The 20763-nt window shown below is 41.7% G+C and overlaps 2 protein-coding genes and 1 non-coding gene across 4 annotated transcripts in view; all 3 read right to left on the bottom strand.

Annotated features, from left to right (window-relative positions):
• Nucleotides 1-2494: 2494 nt before the first annotated feature.
• rplp0 (ribosomal protein, large, P0) lies at nt 2495-8090 on the bottom strand. Its single transcript, XM_034083667.2, has 8 exons — nt 8052-8090; nt 6953-7060; nt 6675-6850; nt 6334-6421; nt 5739-5885; nt 5394-5579; nt 3103-3243; nt 2495-2721 (listed from the first exon to the last, which is right to left on the bottom strand). The coding sequence occupies exons 2-8, from the start codon at nt 7004-7006 to the stop codon at nt 2566-2568; spliced, it is 948 nt and encodes a 315-aa protein (XP_033939558.1). The 5' UTR covers nt 7007-7060; nt 8052-8090; the 3' UTR covers nt 2495-2565.
• LOC117447454 (small nucleolar RNA SNORA63) lies at nt 6496-6625 on the bottom strand. The gene has a single exon (XR_004552232.1). It is a non-coding gene; the product is annotated as a small nucleolar RNA SNORA63 (small nucleolar RNA).
• A 2388-nt stretch (nt 8091-10478) lies between the features above and the next one.
• The window catches only part of LOC117446305 (paxillin-like), a 29402-nt gene continuing 19117 nt past the window's right edge, over nt 10479-20763 (bottom strand). Inside the window, exons 7-11 of one of the 2 annotated variants that reach the window (XM_034082449.1) lie at nt 15645-15803; nt 14549-14722; nt 13282-13363; nt 13017-13165; nt 10479-12927 (exon numbers count right to left, since the gene is read on the bottom strand). In XM_034082449.1, the coding sequence (XP_033938340.1) occupies nt 12661-12927; nt 13017-13165; nt 13282-13363; nt 14549-14722; nt 15645-15803 (831 nt within the window). In that variant the 3' untranslated portion in view covers nt 10479-12660. Of the gene's footprint in view, nt 12928-13016; nt 13166-13281; nt 13364-14548; nt 14723-15644; nt 15804-17602; nt 18128-19100; nt 20487-20763 lie in introns of those variants that run through there. The other variant, XM_034082448.2, reaches the window with a different exon arrangement.

Genomic DNA, 20763 nt, shown 5'->3' with positions numbered 1-20763 from the left:
ATATTATACACACTGCTCTGCTTTCTGCACGGACCTCACAGCTGTTCTCACTGTAAACATCGCGACGCGATGAAAGCAGTTTCTAAAATAATATCCAGGGGTTGCATGCAGAGCTGTCATTGGCTGAGATAAGTCCGGCCGTGCGTCACGCCTCCACCGTTCCCGGAAATGCATCCGCGGAGGAGCCGTGGAGGAACCATCAGTGTATCCTCGGTTATAGCTCCTCCAGAGAGCCTCCTCGACGCTCGATGCTCGGTCCTTGGTGTGCATTTAGAGAAATGAGATGTCCTTCAAAATGGCGCGCTGAAATTCATTTCCGGGTCACTACCGGAGGACCGAGGAGTCGAGGAGGGGAAATTTGAGTATTGAGAAGCGTCTTTTATCTTCACTTCTAAAAGGGGTAAATTAATAATCTTTGTTCTCAAAGCAATGATAAACCTGTGAGTTGGATGTAGAAAAGTCAGAATCAATATAGATGTTTTTATTTTTAAAGTAAATTCAGATTGAACATAGTAAAAAAATGTAAATTATATTTTCCTTCCAAATAAAAACATTACTAGTGAAAACCGCCCTTGCATGATGGGATAGTAGACTAAAAGCTTTAGGAATCCAAACTATAATGTATAATAAGTACCCTGTATCAAGATTGATGCAAAACAAGTGCAATTTCACCTTTTTAGAGATGTTTAGAAAAAAAACCCCACCTCTGGGGTCATTTGGGTGTATTTGCCATATCTCTCTAGAACCCATTGGTCGATTTTGATGATTGACACCTCTTTTTAACCTTTAGACCCAATAGAATCGAGGGGAAGTTCCTAAATCCATCTAAACATTACCATTGGTGAATGAGAGTGATGCACAGCCAGCATGCCCAAACCGAAAGCTACGTTATGCTCTATATGAAAACTAGGCTTATTGCCATAAATATGATGATGGGTTATCAGTAATCATTTCAAAGTGACACAGAGACATTGGATTAACCTTCAGCAGTATTTATATGCGTTTTAATGCCATTGAACACAACTTTTGATCATAAAACAGCAAAGGTAAGACGTATTTGCCGTTTTGACCCCGTAAAGTGAAGTTGTGTGTTGTCTTTCCTGGCTTCGCTGCCGTGAGTTTTGGTCGCACAGTGATAATACTTATACCATTGGAATCTGTGGAATCTCAGCTTTCATATGATATCTAGGTTGTGCAGATAGCATGACGTATAACATATTTCTACCGTGGGTTATGTGCTAAGTGCGTTAGCACTCTTTCGCTTAGTGCTAATTCAGAGGCTCGGTGCCGTTAGTTGTGTTTTGTTTAGGTAAAAATTGTTAATATCGTCAGTTAGCTGAGTTTCTTCCCGTTAAGTGAGTATGACACATTAATAAGTTGCTAAATGTTAAGAAGCCCTGAGAGACACAGTTTCGTGAATATTGTTGTGTTTTGCATGGGGTTTAATCTATGGGTTTAACCATTTTCCCGGATGAGATGGTCGTTTGACAATACAATTTTGCCTGTCCCATAGGTTATACATTTACATTCTTTAATGCAACTAGTCCATATGAAACCCTGGCAAGTATTTATAACTCCATGTTTATAACTATTTACAATTGAATTCCTGATATCAAAAAATTATTTAACTAGTTCAAATTGTATTTTTGTCAACAATTGGCATTTCGACTAGTTCAAATTGAATTCTTGATATCAGAAATTGTTATTTTTACTAGTTCAAATTGAATTGTAACAATTGAATTATTATCAGAAATTCAACTCCCATTGAAATGAATGAAAACAATGCAATTCTCACTAGTTGAAATGGCATTTCTGATATCAGAACTACACATTACAACTAGTTAAAATTGAATTTCTGATCAAGAATTTGCATTCTAAAGTTAAAATTCAATTTTTTTATATCAGAAATAAACATTAGTAGTAAGAATTGTTGTTAAAGAATTTGCAGTCTTACTAGTAAGAATTGATTTTTGATATCCTCCAGAAATTAAAAGCTAAATCTGCCTGCCATACATACCGTTCAGTCTTTGACGCTAAACAATTCATCCCTAGTCAAGTTCAGTTTGCTAAAATCTTGTTATCATTAGCTTCGTGCTATATAACAACCCACACAACTTGTGATACGTATTCACCTTAAATGTATTGGATGACAGTTTAGAGCAGAGTCCTGCATCGGCGGGTACCCGACAAAAAAAGTGATTCGCGGGTGGTATTTTTTCAAACGCTTTTTCCGGGTTCGGTTCTGGGTAAAACAAAGATGATGCGGGTCGGGTCGCGGATGTTGAATATATTAAAATTATAATCATTTAGTTTAATGTTTAGATAACATCCTCAGATTTGATGTTGGAACTGTAGCAAAAGTTTTTGAGCATTGGTTCAAACATATATAGAACTACATTTATTATATACCCAACTTTATAAAATTACATAATCCCTCTGCATTTATCCACATGCAACATTATAGTTCAATACTTAAAGAATCAGAAAAGTCAGGTTAAGTAAAGATGTTTTTTTATTGAATCATGATGTCATTTGACTCAATCTTGGTTGTTCGCTGTATTTATTTTAGTCGAACAGACCGAAGCCCATGTCATCATCTGATCCCTCAGCCTCAGACTCTTCCTTAGCCTCCTCCTTAGCAGCCGGAGCGGCCTCAGCTGCGGCCACTACAGGTGCTGCGACAGCAGCAAAAGCAGATGGGTCAGCCAAGAAGGCCTTGACCTGTGAAGACAAAGATATTGTTAGTTTGACATTTAGGGTTTTCCTGGTTTACAGAGGCAAACATCTGATTAAAGTCAAGATGTCTGAAACCTTTCGTGCCTGGCAGTCGAGTGATGCTAACTGACAGGTATAGCGAGGAAACAGTTGATGTTTGCAGGGGGAACGACAAAGCAGTACTTAACAAGCTGCATTGTAACTTATCCTGCACTTAAACATGTCTATGTTTGTTTATATAGGCCAATATTACATTTGTCTCATAGGACTTTACCGTTTATACAGAATATGAAACCCAAATTGAACAAGGAAAACCTTACAAAGAGAACCCACAGTAAAAGGAGTTCTGATCAACATGTTACTCAAGTGCTGATTGAATGTGTGTACCTTGTCTGCCAGGGGGAAGGAGTAGTCTGTCTCCACAGCGACAGCCAGGACTCTCTTGAAGCCATTGATGATGGTGTGGGGGACAGAGGCCAAAGTGGGATAGCCAATCGTCAGACACACGCTTGCAATGTTCCTCACACCCTAGAATAAAAGACACATCTTAAATGGTGGATATGGTACAGATATACCAAACAAGTTATTTCTAAGAACTAGTTCAAACTCATTGAAATGAATTAGAAAAACGAATGACATTTCTGACATCAGAAATACACATTACAACTAGTGTTGCACGGTGTACCGATACTTGAAAGGTACCGCGATTAAAAACGGTACGATTCCTCCGTTTCATTAGTATCGGTACTTTAAGAATGACGGGGAAAAGTACTCCCGTGAAAAAACGCCGTTTAATAAGAGCCGTGTGTGTTCAGCGCTCTGCTTCCACTCCCTGTACTGCAGCCGTGCCTGCAGTCCCGCTCCTCTCAAGCACGTTCTAAGTCCCTCCCCTCTCTCTTGCACGCGGCCACGCGCTAGCTGCCAGAGCATGTGAGAAAACGAGAAGCATGGCTGCAAGTGGGAGTGCAACTGCCGCTGCGCCTCGGCTTGTTGACAAAAAAGACGCCAGAAGTCTGTGAACGGGCCGTTCAGGTGTTCAGAGCAGAGCTCCCTGTCGGAGCGCAGAGCGTGATGTGCACTGAAAAGTGTTTGTCGCAATATTATCGTTGAGCAAACTTAACTAGCAAACTAGCATCACTATCTGCTAACGTTAGCTTTAGCCTTCGTTTTCTATTAGTTTTTTCATAGGCTATAAACGGAGGTGGTATAAGTATATATCTTGTACTTGAGTAAAAGTGGAAGTACCCAGGTCTTGTACTTGAGTTAAAGTAGAAGTACCAGAATGTAGGAACAATCCTGCAATCAAAATGTTCCTCAAATAAAAGTACAAAAGTATTATCATCAAAATATAGTTAAAGTAGCGACAGTAAAAGTAGAAGTGCTCAGGTCTTGTACTAGAAGCACCAGAGTGTAGGAATACTCTGTTACAGTAAAAGTACTGCATTCAAAATGTTCCTCAAGTAAAAGTATTAAAGTAGCGACAGTAAAAGTAGTCATTGTGCAGATTGGTCCATTTCAGAATAATATATATATATGTTTTATAATGATTGAAGTGTTCTCAAAGCTGGTGAAGGTGCAGCTAGTCTGAAGTACTTTGTAGACTGCAGGGTAGCTGGTGGATTTACTCCAGGTGGAACTAAAGTCTGATTTAACACTTGATTATATTTCACATCATTCATCCAGATCTGTGAAGTAACTAAAGGGATTAAATACATGTAGTGGAGGAAAAGTACACCATTATTTCTGAACTGTAGTGGATTAGAAGTACAAAGTAGCAAAAGAAACATTGAAATACTTAAATAAAGTACAAGTATCTCAAAATTGTACCCAAGTAGTACTTGAGTTTATGAATTTAGTTACTTTACACCAGTGGCTATAAAGATAGAAAGACTCAGCCTTGCACAGAGGCATGAAAATACATTTTCAAAATGCTCAACAGTGCTGCCAAAATGTTAAACTCACTGCTACACAATTAAAATAAATGCTTTTATATATATATTTATATTAGATGTGACTCTTTGGCGTTTCTGTTCTTAGTAACACTGCTGCTTTAGTTGTTCTGACTGCTAAAATCATCTGTTATTCCTAATTTTAAAGCCGATATTCCGTGTTTCCCCTTTTTTTAAGAAAAGTATCGAAAAAGAATCGGAATCGCAATTCTTGACTTGGTATCGAAACCAAAATGTTGGTATCGTGACAACACTAATGACAACTAGTTGCAATATAATTTCTAACTTGTTAATATTACATTTTTGAGATCAGAAATAAACATTACTAGTAAGAATGGTTGATCAAGAATTTGCATTACAGATATGACAATTATTAAATGAAAACGTTTTAAATGTCTGAAACCTTTCGTGCCTGGCAGTCGAGTGATGCTAACTGACAGGTATAGCGAGGAAACAGTTTATTGTGCGCAGGGGGAACGACAAAGCAGTACCAAACAAGCTGCATTGTAACTTATCCTGCTAGATCAAAACAACGACTCAAAGTATCAACATGATAGTGACCATTGAACTCACTTCTCCAGGGAAAGAATAAAAACATTGTTAGATGCGATGTATAAAACGGCACATAGGCTAGTGATCGGCCATATGGCTGACTGCTAACGTTAGATATAACAGACATAAGTTATTTTTAGTTACAAGGATAGCTTTTACTCAAGCACAGAATCTCACCTCCAGGAACTTGGCATGCAGAGAAGCCTCAGTGATGTCGAGCACCTCAGGACTGTAAACACTGCCATTGTCATACACCTGCTGAATGTTGAGTCCAAAGGAGAAGGGAGAGATGTTCAGCATGTTGAGGAGCGTGGCCTCGCTGGCACCAACCTTGTCGCCGGTCTTGATCAGATTGACGTCATTCTGGAGAGAGAAATGCTTGTTAGCTACTGGTAAACAATTTTATACATTATGCTAACAAGTCTGGGACAGAAGGTTGCAGATTTCCATGAGGCAATCCATCCAGCATGTCAATTAGTCAGTGAAATACTAACCAATATAGTAAGAGGGTTTTAAGCTCACCAAGATTTCAATGGTTCCCCTCGAGATCTTGGTGGTGATACCCAGAGCCTGGAAGAAGGAGGTCTTCTCAGGCCCCAGACCAGTGTTCTGGGCTGGCACGGTGACTTCACAAGGGGCAAGGGCTCCAGCACGGGCAGCTGCAGGCACCTGGGGATTTGTGAAAAGTCAGTTTAGGTTTTTATTAAAGTGTGTCTGAAACCTTTCGTGCCTGGCAGTTGAGTGATGCTAACTGACAGGTATAGCGAGGAATCAGTTAATGTTTGCAGGGGGAACGACAAAGCAGTACCAAACAAGCTGCATTGTAACTTATCCTGCACTTAAAATGTCTGAATACTGTTCTTTAGAGTGAACAAAAGTTAACCAAATCACTAATAATTGCATTATGTGGTTGTCCATTTAAGATTTGAGTCAAAACTTTCAGCATAATTCTAACAATTAAGACTGCACTAGTTTGCCAGGTATAGCCAATAACGGGCAACTTCAAACATCTTAAGTTAACAAAGTTACTTTAGGAGCCATCAATAGCAAACGTTGTGTGGGTTAACAACGGAGTAAAGTGGTGGTGTAAGGGCCATTCTTTTATTCAATTTCTCACCTTGTTGTGCAGCAGCAGGTCCCGAACCTCAGTCAGATCCTCCTTGGTGAAGACAAAGCCCACATTTCCTTTAATGTGAGGCAGAAGCCTGTTAAATTATGGAATCCATTATTAGATTTGTTGGCAGATATGACAATCAATTATTAAATGAAAACGGTTTAAATGTCTGAAACCTTTCGTGCCTGGCAGTCGAGTGATGCTAACTGACAGGTATAGCGAGGAAACAGTTTATTGTGTGCAGGGGGAACGACAAAGCAGTACCAAACAAGCTGCATTGTAACTTATCCTGCTAGATCAAAAACGACTCAAAGTATCAACATGATAGTGACCATTGAACTCACTTCTCCAGGGCAGGATTGTTCTCAAGGTGTCCACGAATGGCTTTGCGCATCATGGTGTTTTTGCCCATGAGCACCACAGCCCTTCCTCGCAGAGACAGACGGATGGTCTGCATCTGCTTGGAGCCGACATTGTCTGCACCCACAACGAAGCATTTGGGGAAATCATCCAGAAGTTGCTACAAATAGATAAACATCAATCAAATACATATTCCGTAAAAATCTTAGTGGAAAATATATACTGTGTTGATAACAACTTACATAAGTCAAGTCCTACTTACGATGATTTTCAAAAAATAGTTGGACTTCCACGTGGCCCTGTCTTCCCTGGGCATCTTTGCAGTGCTTCCAAGGATCGCTGAACAGCTGATTTAAAGACAAGGTAATATCTGCAGAAAGAATAAAAACATTGTTAGATGCGATGTGATCTGTACAACATGACATGTGGCCAAGTGTTAACAACTAGTCCATATGAAACCCTTCTATGGCAAGTAGTTATAATTAATATTTACAATTGAATTCCTGATATCAAAAAAAGGATTTGGAACTAGTTCCAAATTGTATTTCTGATAAACAATTGGCATTTCGACTAGTTGAGATTGAATTCTTGATATCAGAAATTAGTATTTTTACTAGTCAAAATTCCAACTCCCATTGAAACGAATGAGAAAAACTATGCAATTCTCACTAGTTAAAAATCGCATTTCTGATGTCAGAAATACACATTCGAACTAGTTAAAATTTAATTTCTGATCAAGAACTTGCATTCCAACTAGTTAAATTTTTTTTTTTTGATATCAGAAATAAACATTACTAATAAGTATTGTTGATACCAAGAATTTGCATTCTTACTAGTAAGAATTGATTTTTGATAACCTCCAGAAATGAATAAAAACTGTCTCGTCATTGCAGATTAAATGTCTGAAACCTTTCGTGCCTGGCAGTCGAGTGATGCTAACTGACAGGTATAGCGAGGAAACAGTTTATTGTGCGCAGGGGGAACGACAAAGCAGTACCAAACAAGCTGCATTGTAACTTATCCTGCTAGATCAAAACAACGACTCAAAAGTATCAACATGATAGTGACCGTTGAATTCACTTCTCCAGGGAAATAAAACATTGTTAGATGCGATGTATAAAACGGAAGGTAGGCTACGTGATCTGTACAACATGCCATGTGGCCGACTGCTAACGTTAGCCGGCTAACAGCTAGCGATGTATTGAGTAGGCCCAGTCACCACGCCGTGCTTTTACAGGAACCATAACATATATGTTAATGCTATAAGTGGTTCTTGTTATACCAAAAGCCGTATGTGGCCCTTTTTCGTTTAAAAGAAAAGGTTTCTTTTTGTTTCCTAGAATAGCAGGAGCAGGCCTTACCGTGACTAGAGGGTCGCGTGAAAGAAAGAGAAACAGGAATTGACGCAAGCAGAATTTATACAAAATAAGTGACCAATCACAAGAGAGTATGGGCATTATCTTCATAGCTATTGGTTGTTTGCTATGTCAATCACAAGGGAGTATGGGCGTCCACTTGAAATCTATTGGTTGATTTCTTTGTCAATCACAAAGGAATATGGGCGTCAGCGTCATAGCTATTGGTTGGTTGCTATGTCACTCACAAGGGCGTATGGGCGTCAGCTTCATAGCTATTGGTTGGTTGCTATGCCAATCACTTCCTATCACCTGCCTCGTGGGAAATCCCACGAAACCAAATGACAAACACTCATCCGGTTCAAGGATCAAGATCGGTTTAAAGAACTATGGTTACTATGGTTATGGTAGATGAAAACCATTGATTAAACAAACAAGTGATGACACAGCCGGCACCACAGCTCCCGGCAGAGGTCTGGAGCCACGTTTTTGGTTATCTCTCAGCGGAAGACAAGTTTAGCGTCCGGACAGCCTGCAAGTATTTCAAAAAACTTGTTGACCACGGATCTCTTTGGAAAGACTGGTCGGTGGTTCTGGGTTACCATACGGGATATTCTAACAGTCATTTTTGGGGCACTCTGCGCCGCAGAAAAGTCACCAGTGTGGTGTTGAGGGGCACCAGAACTAAGGACCTGAAACGGCTGACCTCGTCCCTTCCTACTCTCACCACAGTGGTAACGGACCAAAGTTCCCAAGCAAGCCTCAGCTTCTTAAAGGAATGCACACATCTGAAGCGTCTGGCTATTAGAGGCAATGGCTCTCCTCTTTTGCTAGATGGTTCCACTGTGTATGAACCCCGGCAGCTGACTCACCTGAGCATGTGTGATGTTAAACTTCCCACTATAGCAGGGTGTAGCTTAATTTCAGCTGTCCGCCCGTTTCCAAATCTTACATCTCTAGTCTATCATAAAGCGAGACTTATTGAAGAGACTTTGTGGATGGTTCACGTTCCCTCCATACTTACCCGTCTGCCTATGCTTACACATCTCTCTTTGTCCGTTGGGTATACACTGTGCACCTCTCACAATAGGTCCAGACCAAGCCCAGGTCCCCCAGGCGGAGATGGGGACTCAGTCTTGTCCAGTTTGGAACTTATCGACTGCACGGCTCACTCATTTGAAGCAGATGCAATGAAGCGAATGCCTGGCCTGAAGCGTCTTGCTGTTTTCCACAGATACTCACATCACCAGATGATAGAAGGACTGCTAGCAACAGATGGTGGTCACCTAAAAACCTGGCTGAGGGACCTCTCTCAACTGTCAACACTGGTCATAGTCAAGGGCCCGCCTGTTAAAAAGTATGTCACATCCATTCCAGCCACAGTGACCAGTCTCACTCTGTGTGTTGCAGGATTGTCTCCGCAGGACATGGAGGCGGTGTCAGTGCAGGTACCAAATCTCCTGCACCTTCACATTGACCCTTGGCCCTCACATTTAGGAGCTCAGGCAGCTCGAATCCCACAACTTTTTCCAAACCTGAAAAGTCTCAAACTGCGGCATGGATACGTATCAGAGAGAGATTTCTTACAACTTCACCAGCTGAAGGACCTGGAATACTTGGAGATTCTGGATATCCGCCCGCACCTCTCTGAGCTCACCAGAAAGCTCCAAGCTCTCACAAACTTCAGACTTCAGATAACAACGTCTCCTCGCAAGAGAGATGTGCTGACTTGTCCTTGTGTTTGTCAGGTGAATTGAACTGCTGTTTTAGCAGGCCAGTCGGATTATTTCCATATTTTCGGGGTGCATATCTGGGATTTTTTTTTTTTTAAGTGTGAACATGTGTGAACCTCAAACAAAGCTACACATTTTCAAATTGCACAGCTCATATGTGGTGCCTTGTCATACATTCCATTGTTAATCTTAATCCAGAGTCCCCAATAAGGGGACCACCCTCTGAAAAGGGGCCATGTAGTGCCAGGGGCCGATAATAGAGTATAATAGAGCTGAAATAAATGTTAATTTAATACAAATTGTAAATGATTTGATCACCCAATTTTCCCTTAATTAACGGACTATTAATTAAAAATGCTTGATGTACACACAAAGAGACACTTATAATGCATTCCTTTTATTGCAATCAATTCTGATGTTGTACTTTTTTGTGAACCAGCTTATTAATTAATGTGGAGCTTGAACTTGTTTAGTTATGCATCACATCTTCTTTTCACTCATAACTGAAATGAGTGTTGGTTGACTATCATATTCAATCTTACTAATAAATAAAAATGAATACATCGAAATAGTTTCCACTCAAGTTCTTTTTAATATTACATGGACATCTTGTATACTAAAGACCTGGTTCAATGCAAACAGTGACTAGAAAAAAATGGTGGAAAGAGAAATCACTTTGAAAAAAAAACAGTACCAGAAATAAAGTACTTATTTTATTCGCAGCAGGTATAATAATCAGTCAGTAATCAGGACCCACATAGGCTTTCACCCCACCCACACAAAGAGCCAGTAAAATGTGTGGCTCGTGAGAAAATGTAAATAGTAAAGGATCACATGAATGTCTCCATTTACAAATTCACTTAATCTCATTAATAAAAGGCGTAGATTTTTTTTTAAATGAATTCTTTGACAGAAGCAAAAACAATAAGGCAATAATCTGTAAGCAGATAAATATACATGGAGCAACATTAACTCACAATTCCTGTTCACTTCCCCCCTGCTACTTCCTGTAAATCTGACTCAACTGTTTATTACAGTGTAAACGTTTATGAGTTAAGATGCACCGCAGCAGACGAAGCCTCTCCCGGAGTTCAGCCCATAAAGAGTCAAATCACAGGAAGGGTTGAGAACTCCACAGTGTATAAGACCTTATTGCATTGTCACATTTGGCACAAGAGCAAACATTTTATCAAAAAAAAAACAATCCACATGTGGATACACGCATAGTGATCATAAAGACAATTAATATTGTCCGAAAAAACAAAACACCAATTGTTTCATATATGTGGCAAAATCGAGCAACAGGGAAAATAAAGATGAAATGAGTTATACATAAATGTTGCTAGAGGCTTGGCCCTGTATTCTGATTCCTGACCAGCTAACACCCGGCTGCATCCATCAGTGAGCCAAGTGCTGACTTCAGCTCAGACAGCAAGATCACAGTTTAGGACTCACAAAGAAAATAATAAGGGCTGCGTTTCATTGGAAGTCTGACACACTGGAATCAAAGCTGGTTGGTGTTGTGTGTGTAAGAACAGGGTAAACTATTGAGAGCCTACATGCCAATAGAGCCAGCTCTTTGCATATCAGTGTGAGCCACAACATCTCAAAAAATATATATATTTTCATCAAAACAGTGACAAAACACAGTTCTGTCTCAAAGTGGAGCATATTACAAGTATACAAATTTAGATTGTGATTGTAACAGCAACTGGCAGCTACTGCTGATAAAACTCCACACAAAAGAAAGCATGCCTCTAATCCAAATGCACAACCGTATTTAAAACCAGCCTTATCAATACAGTGATAAATTCACACAGTAGCAATCGTAAATTAAACTGTCATTTATTCTTTTCTTTTTCTGTGTGTTTACATTCAGAAGATAGAATCTCCACATTAAAACTGGAGTAAAGACAAATGTTGGCTAAAACTTGCACCTTACGTTCAACTTTAATAATCATAGTACGGTACATATGTTTTTGTTATTGACCTACTTTTTGTCAAAACCGTTTGCATTTTTTGATGGTTATTAATGTGATTGACACAACACACCCTTTGCGGTGGGGTAGCAAATGAAAACTGTTCCGAGTTGCTACAGCGAAACAAATGGCAACTTATCTATATGTTAATTAACAAGAGTAATGTAAATGTAATGTTTTCTGAAACTGAGAAATCACGTGGGTTCTTTTTCGTAGTAAAACAGTAGAAAAATAAGGACTAGCTAATATCTTGCCGACACCTGTAAAATGCACCTTAAGACGTCTCATCAAGAGATCTGTGTTGGAGTGTTTAAAGAGTTTACACTGGTATTTTAAAGAAGTGAAAAAGGAGTTCAGTGTGTGTCTGTTTACATGTGGAGAGTTTCAATTTTTAGTTTTTTTTTTTTAAATGGCACCTCAATTGTTTCCAAAGCTAGAAAAATACATATTTTTCACAGATCATTCTAACACTGATGATTTGCCAAGCACTATTCAACACTCAACAGATTCTGCGCATAAACTGCTGAAGTCAACTCCATGCAATTGAGCAGCTTCTCATATCTGCATAAAACTACCATAGAGTGAAAAGTCTTGCCCTGCTATGGGGGAATTTAATCATTTTCAAAATCAGGGCTCTGAGGAGGTCTCAACTCAACAGCCATATGCTTATTTATGTACACACGTGAAAGGGGAAATTAGCACAGAAGAACTCTAAATAAAAATCTCTTTGGGCTCTGTTCAAAACGTCTTTTAGCAAAAGTGTGAAATGCCAAGCCTGAGAGGTTGGACAGCCAGAGGGTCAAACTGACTCATGCTAGACATGTGAGTGCACACACATCCCACACGTGCATTCAGAAATGTGCATACGCGCGTACTTACACATTTAAAACGCAACCACACAGTCTAACTAAAGAGTTTAACAAAGCAGCCCTGGCAGTAGGGCTTGTCGTTCTGCTCCTTGAAGGTGCCTTTGTTGAGCTGCTTCAGGCAGAAAGCGCACACAAAGTGCTCCGGGTGGAACTTCTTAGCCATGGCGGTGATGCAGCGGCCTGTGATGGGCTTCTGGCAGCCGGAGCACAGCGAGCCGCGCCGCTCGTGGTAGTGAGACTCGCAGTAAGGCTGACCGTCATGGTCAAAGAAGCTGCCGTTTACGAATGGCGTGAAGCACTCCTGGAAATTCAGAGAAGAGGAAGTAGAAGTTATAATGCTTACTTAAAACAAAAATACCCAAATTCGTCACAGATGCATGAGTGACTCACCCTGCAGACGAAGCATTCAGGGTGCCAGAGTGAGTTGAGGGCAGAGATGTAGTTTTCCAGGATGGCACGGGTACAGCCTCCACATTTAGGGGCAAACATGTCAAAGTAGTCCTTCCTGCAGTACGCCTTCCCATCCTTCTCATGGAAACCTAGAGGGCAGCAAAGACTCAGTTATTCACTCTGCATGCTTCTTTCGGTTAATGAAAACTCAGCATTGTTCTTTTTTTCTACACAAGCCAGGTGTTGTATCATGAGCAGTTGGTACCTTCGGGTCCGAAAAAGGCTCCGCACTGGGCGCAGAAGAAGTGCTCTGGGTGCCAAGTCTTGTCCAAAGCTGTCACGACTCTCTGTAAAATATAAGAGAACCAAATGGTAGATCATTAAATGTCTGCCTAAAACCTGTGCCTCAGAAACATTTGGGGGGAAAGGTAGTTCCTTATCGCGCTTTAACAGAAAGTCAGGCCGCAGTATATGCATTTATGTATTTCATTATGGGAGTATCCAACACATGAGAGCCAGAGGCCAGGAGGGGGCAGACCAGGTCTACAGAGGCAGTGTGGGCGGTGCTGGAATGCTAAGACTGTTACTTCATGTTTTCCAGGCCTGATAGCATTTCTCCGCAGCTTCAGCTAGAAGAACATTGTCTGTGTAACAACACATTTTAAAACATCCACAGCTGCTAAGTTTATTTCAGCAGGGCAATAATTACAAGGGGTCGCAGTGTTGGAAAAGAGGCGTTTTTCTTTTAGGGAGGACAAGCTTCAAAAATCATTTTCTGTACAAATAGATCCAAAACCAATACATTGAGAATATCCAAATATACTTTTATATTCTAAATGTAGTGGTTTCCTTAGACCTCTAAGTGACACAATACCACCTTCAACCCTGATAATCATTGAAAAACCAAGGTTTGAATGTAAAATATTCTGAGTTGAAGAAAGAGAAAAGTACTGAAAGGGAAGTACACAGTTTCTCATTATGACCTCTCCCCAGGTCCAAATGTTCACTTCCCTTAGAGTACCTCTAGCACTTTGTGTGGTTTGTGTGTGTGTGTCTGAATAAAAGGCCAAATCTCCCGATGGGCGTGTGTCACTATGAAGATAAGACTGAGAGCGAGAGAGGCCTAGCAGGCAGTGAGGAAGACATAAGAGGAAGTCAATTTGCATGCAACAAGCTACTAGAAGTCCCTTCACTCCTATTGTCTTAAGGATTGTGTGTGTGTGTGTGTGTGTGTGTGTGTGTGTGTGTGTGTGTGTGTGTGTGTGTGTGTGTGTGTGTGTGTGTGTGTGTGTGTGTGTGTGTGTGTGTGTGTGTGTGTGTGTGTGTGTGTGTGTGTGTGTGTGTGTGTGTGTGTGTGTGTGTGTGTGTGTGCCTGTCTAATCAACTCTCAATGATGAGAAATAAGGGGAATTCCCGACATGTAGTGATTTTTCCAGCATGGCCTTAATCCATTAAGTTATGAATAAATAAATATCATTATCCACCCATGCATGGTGTGTGTATGTGTGCGTGTTAATGTATGCATTACTAACATCCAGTATGGGTCCATTACAGTAGTGGCATCGTGGTGAGAACAAGTGGTGGTAGTCTTTCTCACAGTATGGCTGTCCCTCACGCTCAAAGAAGTTCCTGGAGCCGATCTCATCCTGGCAGTGGGTGCACACAAAGTGCTCGGGGTGCCACGTCCTGCCCATGGCAGTCACCACCTGGTGTGGGGACACAGTGCATTAAATTAAAATGAGCGACTGAAGAAAGGCCTTGCTCAGCAGCCTCGCTTGCAAAAACCAAAGAGGATATTTCAAACAGCAGCAGGTAGAGATCTCATAACGCCATGTTTAAAAGATGAAAATGATATATTATGTATACAAAATAATCCCAGCGTATTTCAGTTGGATCATGATTCACAGAAATAATATTTTTACTCTTCAAAGTCTCTAAGTAACATCTGTTTCTATATTGCTCCATGTATTGGTTGCCATTAAGTAAGTAAGAGCTCAAATATTGATAGATTGACTGGTTTGGACCTTGAGCAATCGGCCCAGTCTGAGATACTTGCAACATGAGACAACACCCCGCAACCCATCAGACGTGTGCAAACACATCTGAAGGTCAATTGTCTTCACCACATTATTAACAGACAGAAGCAATGATGGTGTTTTACAAGCATATTCTAAATTATTATATCTTTGGAAAGGGTGCGTGTAAACCACAGAAATCATGTGTGTACATGAGGGCTGCATGATTTGAAAAATATATTTTGACTGATATTGCAAAAGGGATATGACTCATAGTATTGGAGGGATTGATCATGTTTGAATCATATCAACATATTGATAGTAATAATAGTGTTATTTCTGTAGAATCTTGTTTTGTTTATTCTGTCTAATGTGATTTGTAGGCCGGGATATATCTGCAGCTTCACAATACTTCATTCATAATGGTATTAAACACTTTATTTTTCTTTAACAAATATTGTGTAACCTGCAATTTTAATATTGCACGAGTACATAATATTGCGACTTTGTTACACACCTAGTATAAATGTATCTTAAAGTATGCAAGTTTAAATTCAGTATGTGCTACAGTTTAAATCTTTATTGTTTGTGTTTGATTCAGTAGTATCTTTACCTGTCCAACGATGGGTTTCTTGCAGGCTCCGCAGACACCTTTAGCCACCGTCTGGACCCCGAGTCTGTTGAGGTCGGACTGCAGGCTTCCCAGCATGTTGTCCAGCTTGTTGGCCGGTTTGGGGGCACCGGTAGGAGAGGTCTTTCCCTGGGACTGGATCTGACGAAGATAAAAGACCAAAGTGGCTTCAATATACCGTTCTCATTCTTTGGATGACCATTTCTTTGACTTACCTTGTTGTAACATTACATCATTTTGTTAACCTCATATAATTGATGTAACTGTCTTTTCAATTGTTCCTTACAATGGTCTCTCCCTGGATTTCTGGTATTAAAAACAGGTGAACAATCTAGAAGATGGTCGGCAGCTGTCTCATATTTCTCGATGATTGATAGAAAAATACTAAAATAAGCCATGGACATATGAACTAGGACCAACTATGTTCTCATCAATCCTAATCCATGTTTGCAGGCTCTGTGACTCTTGTACATCAAAATAGTGTGAATGTGTGTCCGGCTACTTTAATGTAAGCAAACAGACCTTCTCAGATGGTGAGGTTATTGGAGCTTCATGACTCTGACATTCCACAGAGGGAAAAAATAGCACCTCTGCTCCATGTATTCACACACACACACACACACACACACACACACACACACACACACACACACACACACACACACACACACACACACACACACACACACACACACACACACACACACACACACACACACACACACACACACACACACACACACACACACACACACACACACACACACACACACACACACACACACACACACACACACACACACACACACACACACACACACACACACACACACACACACACAGGTAATTATACTCAATCATATCAATCGCCTGCTCTACAAGTCTACAACAGAACTAGAAAGACACTATGGATTCTAAAAGAGGGGATGGTGCATGGCATTCAACTTCAACATGCTGGAATCTAACCGAGTGGGACCTGTTGACGGAAGTCCTTGTGGGAGCGGCTATAATTGTGTCGGTAACTGTACTGTCATGTGCTAGATTAGGTTTCAGTTGCACTGCGAGTCTACCATTCCTGCGCATGGCTGGACCGTTAGTGTAACAGGAACAGGGGTTACACTCTTCTCGCCTTTAAGCTCTTAAAATGTCCTCTCGACTCTGAACACGCAGCCCTTGGCGCCGTCAGATGTCAAAAATAAAAAGTAACCAGGACTGACCGGATTTCAGACAAAGCTTTACAGAGGCTACCTGTCGGCATGAATGGAAACCCAAGGACAAAAAGTCAGCCAATGAGCTGGCGAGTTATTTAGTTCACATAAATATAACTGCAACTGGATATTTGAACTAATTGACGCACACCATGTCTGAGTGAGACAACTTCAAGTTTAGATAAAGGTCAGAAAAGAGGAAGAGGAAGAAATGTGATCCGTGCCTGCATTGGTGGAAAGATCGGGTCGTACTCGGTCTGACAACCCACTGATACAAAGACCTTGGGAGGCGGTGGTGGTGTCACAGGCTTGGGAGGGGGGCTAGGTGATGGAGGGGGCGTGGGCTCCCTGGGGGGAGGAGGGGTGGGCACTCGTGGAGGGGGAGGAGGGGTGGGCACTCGTGGAAGGGGAGGAGGGGTGGGTTCTCGTGGAAGGGGAGGAGGGGTGCGTTCTCGTGGAAGGGGAGGAGGGGTGGGTTCTCGTGGAGGGGGAGGAGGGGTGGGTTCTCGTGGAGGGGGAGGAGGGGTGGGTTCTCGTGGAGGGGGAGGAGGGGTGGGTTCTCGTGGAGGGGGAGGGGTTGGAGGGGGAGGAGGAAGTGGTGGAGGAGTCTGCTTGACTGGGGGTAACTTTTTGGGCGCAGGGGGAGATTGCGGAGGGGGGATAACTTTTCTCTGAGGGGCAGGTGACTCTGGAGGGATGATGATCTGGGGGTAAGAAGGAAACGGCAAAGACAGGAGAGCAAATAGATGACAAACAAAAACAGGGGTCAGAATGAGGAAAAATAAATGGTGATAGAAACAAAATGTGCACGTTTATTGTTTTAAATGTGAGCCAATGACAAATACAATATATATGTGATTAATTATCATATATATTAAATATGTTTGATAGATTGACCATAGTCCCGAAAACTATCATTACGATCTCTTGGTCTCACTTAGTAGCACGAAATAGCACTGACTCCTGCTGTGCCCCTCTAACGTCTACCTTATCCACAGATGGCCGGCCCCTTTCTTCTCGTGTTCGCTGTGGGTTGGACATGACGATGACTCCCTCTGTCCTCCAATCATCCGGCTGTTGTTTACGCTTGGGCTCCACTTTCCCACACCCCAGTTTCCGCTGCAGTTCCATAATGAGTCGATCTTGCGAGTTGCTCTTATTCACAATGACCGGCCCTATTTTACGCCGTAACATTGCCTCGCTGAACATTGGATGCACATTGGAGGTCTCCTTGGTGCGCCGGATAACGTTCTTCAGCTGGAGAATAGATGATACAAAGGAGGTGTGGTCGTGCAATTTAAGTCCATGTTGGGTCACAAACATAAGCACGACAGGCCCAGCCAAGGAGGTCTCATTCAGGTGGCAACAAACGCTCAAGCAGTGGCTTTAGAAAATACTTTTGGCGAAATGTTCTGGAGATTCTGTCAGGCACTCCACTCTCGTCAGTGTATCCAATCAAATGTGCCTGCAGAAGCAAAGCACAGCCTTCCATTCCACTCAAATTGATTCTCTACTGCCAAGTCTACTTAAACATGTACTGGTTACCTGGCATGCCATGCTGGATAGCTGCGGACAAGGCAACATAGGTCTATCACAAAATCTGCATGAGCCAAAGCAAGGCAGACAAAGTTATTGTATGTTTTTTGATTACATATGCATGTTCTGGGGCATATCTGCATTTGCAAAAGACAAAAATATTCAAAGTACTTTCTTTGTATTTGCCCAGTCAGTGATAAAAAGCGTATTCTTTTAGATCATCCATTGGTTGCACAAACATGACAGGCCAGGCCCTGTGACTAGCACAGCAATGTCGATCCAAGCAAGTAGGGGCGTGCGAAAACATCCTTTCGGCAAAGCTTTCGACATCAGCCACAAGTAGGGAGATTTCTCCCTCAAGCGTCTTGTAATTGCTATGCAATGACACCACATGCATCACGCCAAATAGATCAGGGAAATTTCTCTTCAACAAGAAACTTCATCAAGTTTTTGTAATTTTGCACAGCTCCTTGAGTAATTACAGGAGCTGCTCTCCCAAAATAAGCTTATTTTGGCAACCATGAGATCAAGCTGCTTGAACAATTATCTAACACAGCCATTCCACCATTATTGTCACAGTTCATTAAAATCTCAGGCCACATGACCAAATAATAGAAAGACCACATGGGGAGCTAATGCCTCTAAAGCTTATTGCCAGCAGCTTATTTTGGGAGAGACAAGTTGAGCGTCCTACTTGGCCAGAAGCAGATAGTCGCTCGACTGCAGAGGGCTGCTGTGTCGGAAGCTCCAGCGTTGCATCTGGTGTCCCGGGGCAGGTGGAGGGGGTGGGGCACTCATCCATCCAGCTGGACTCAGTCATGGGTGTGAGGGTTCCCTCTCGGCTGTAATCAGTGTAACTCCCCTCTTCCTCCTCCCAATCATCTCCGGACATAGAGGAAGCAGGTGGCTGGTTCTCATTCAACTGGTTGGAGTTGGGGGCCAAGAGGTTGTCTAAAGCCTCATCTAAGAAAGGCTCCCGACATGGCCATGATAAACCCAGTGTGTCACCTCCCTGCTTTTCTCTAGGAGGGGCAGACGGCTTATTTGATGGTACAGCAGCAAGTGGAACTGGTGAAGCTCTGGGACTGTTAGTGCCTGTAACTGTGTAATGCTTTCTGATAACTTGAGCAGGACTTTTTGGAACTGTCCCTGGACTTGTAAGCCCTGGGTGCATTATTGGGGAAGCACTCATTGGCAATGTTTCAGGACTATACCTCTTGGGCACACTAGAGATATTAGGGAGAGTCACAGGACTTGAAATCTTTGGAACTGGACTTGAAAGTCTTGTGATTGACAATGGACTTGCGCTATTGGGAACTGTTTCCGGACTAGCACTCTTTGGGATAGTTAAAGGACTGGAGATATTACGGACTGTCATTGGACTCGCACATTTTGGAACTGGACTTGAAAGCCTTGTAACTGAGACTGGACTATGAATTCTTGGAGCTGGACTGTAACTTTCAGGGATTGGGCTTGTGTTATTGTACAACTGACTTGGACTGGAGCATTTCAGATCTGGTGGACTAGGACTCTTGGCTGTTAGGATGGGACTAGGGTTTTTAGACCAACTAACAGGACTAGGGCTGTTAGAAACAATTACTGGACTGAAGCTCCTTGCAGTGGGTACTGGACTGGAACTTTTGCCAAAAGTACCTGGGCTAAAGCTCTTTTCAAGTGAATTTGAGATTGTACTAGTGCTGGTTGTCGACACTTGTACAGGGCTGTTGACTTCAGCTTCACTAGCAGGATTTGTTTTACAACAGATACTGAGGCTCTCCACACAAGAGAACTCGGAGGTGACACTGTCACCATTATCTATCTGTTGGATCTCTGAGTACTGAAGGCTCTTGGACGATGAAATGACTACAGTGGAACCAGCTGAAGATTTAGAGGTTGAACAACCATCTTCATCTATATGAAGTTCAAATGGAATAGGGGTAGAGGAGGGAGTAGAGCAGCTAGAAGGTAGAGTAGTATCAACTGAGCCGATGTTGGTATTTATAGATGGGGACATTTCTGGTGAACCAGTTAAAAATGAAGCATCTCCAGCATCTTGATTCACGGATGACTGAGAACCAGACTAGATGCGGTGCAATGATGTGATGTTTGCAACGTACAAACAAAGACAAGACATTTACAAATGGTAGAGAACAGAGAGAGACAGTGGGAAAAACAAATTGAGAATGAAGAAAATGAACAGAAAAGTTGTCTTATATACAAAGCCAAGAAGGGTCAGAGTTCTCGCAATGGTCTTCAAATAAATACCTAAAAAAAAATATAAAACCTTGTTTCAGCTCCGAGATGAAGGCCCTGTACACAATCAGTCAACATCTAGATAATTACTAGAATTAACACTT

This window comes from Pseudochaenichthys georgianus, chromosome 5 (assembly GCF_902827115.2).
Source record: "Pseudochaenichthys georgianus chromosome 5, fPseGeo1.2, whole genome shotgun sequence".
NCBI lineage: Eukaryota > Metazoa > Chordata > Actinopteri > Perciformes > Channichthyidae > Pseudochaenichthys > Pseudochaenichthys georgianus.
Note: the sequence above shows the minus strand (reverse complement) of the source record. Positions and strands in the feature narration are given on the sequence as shown.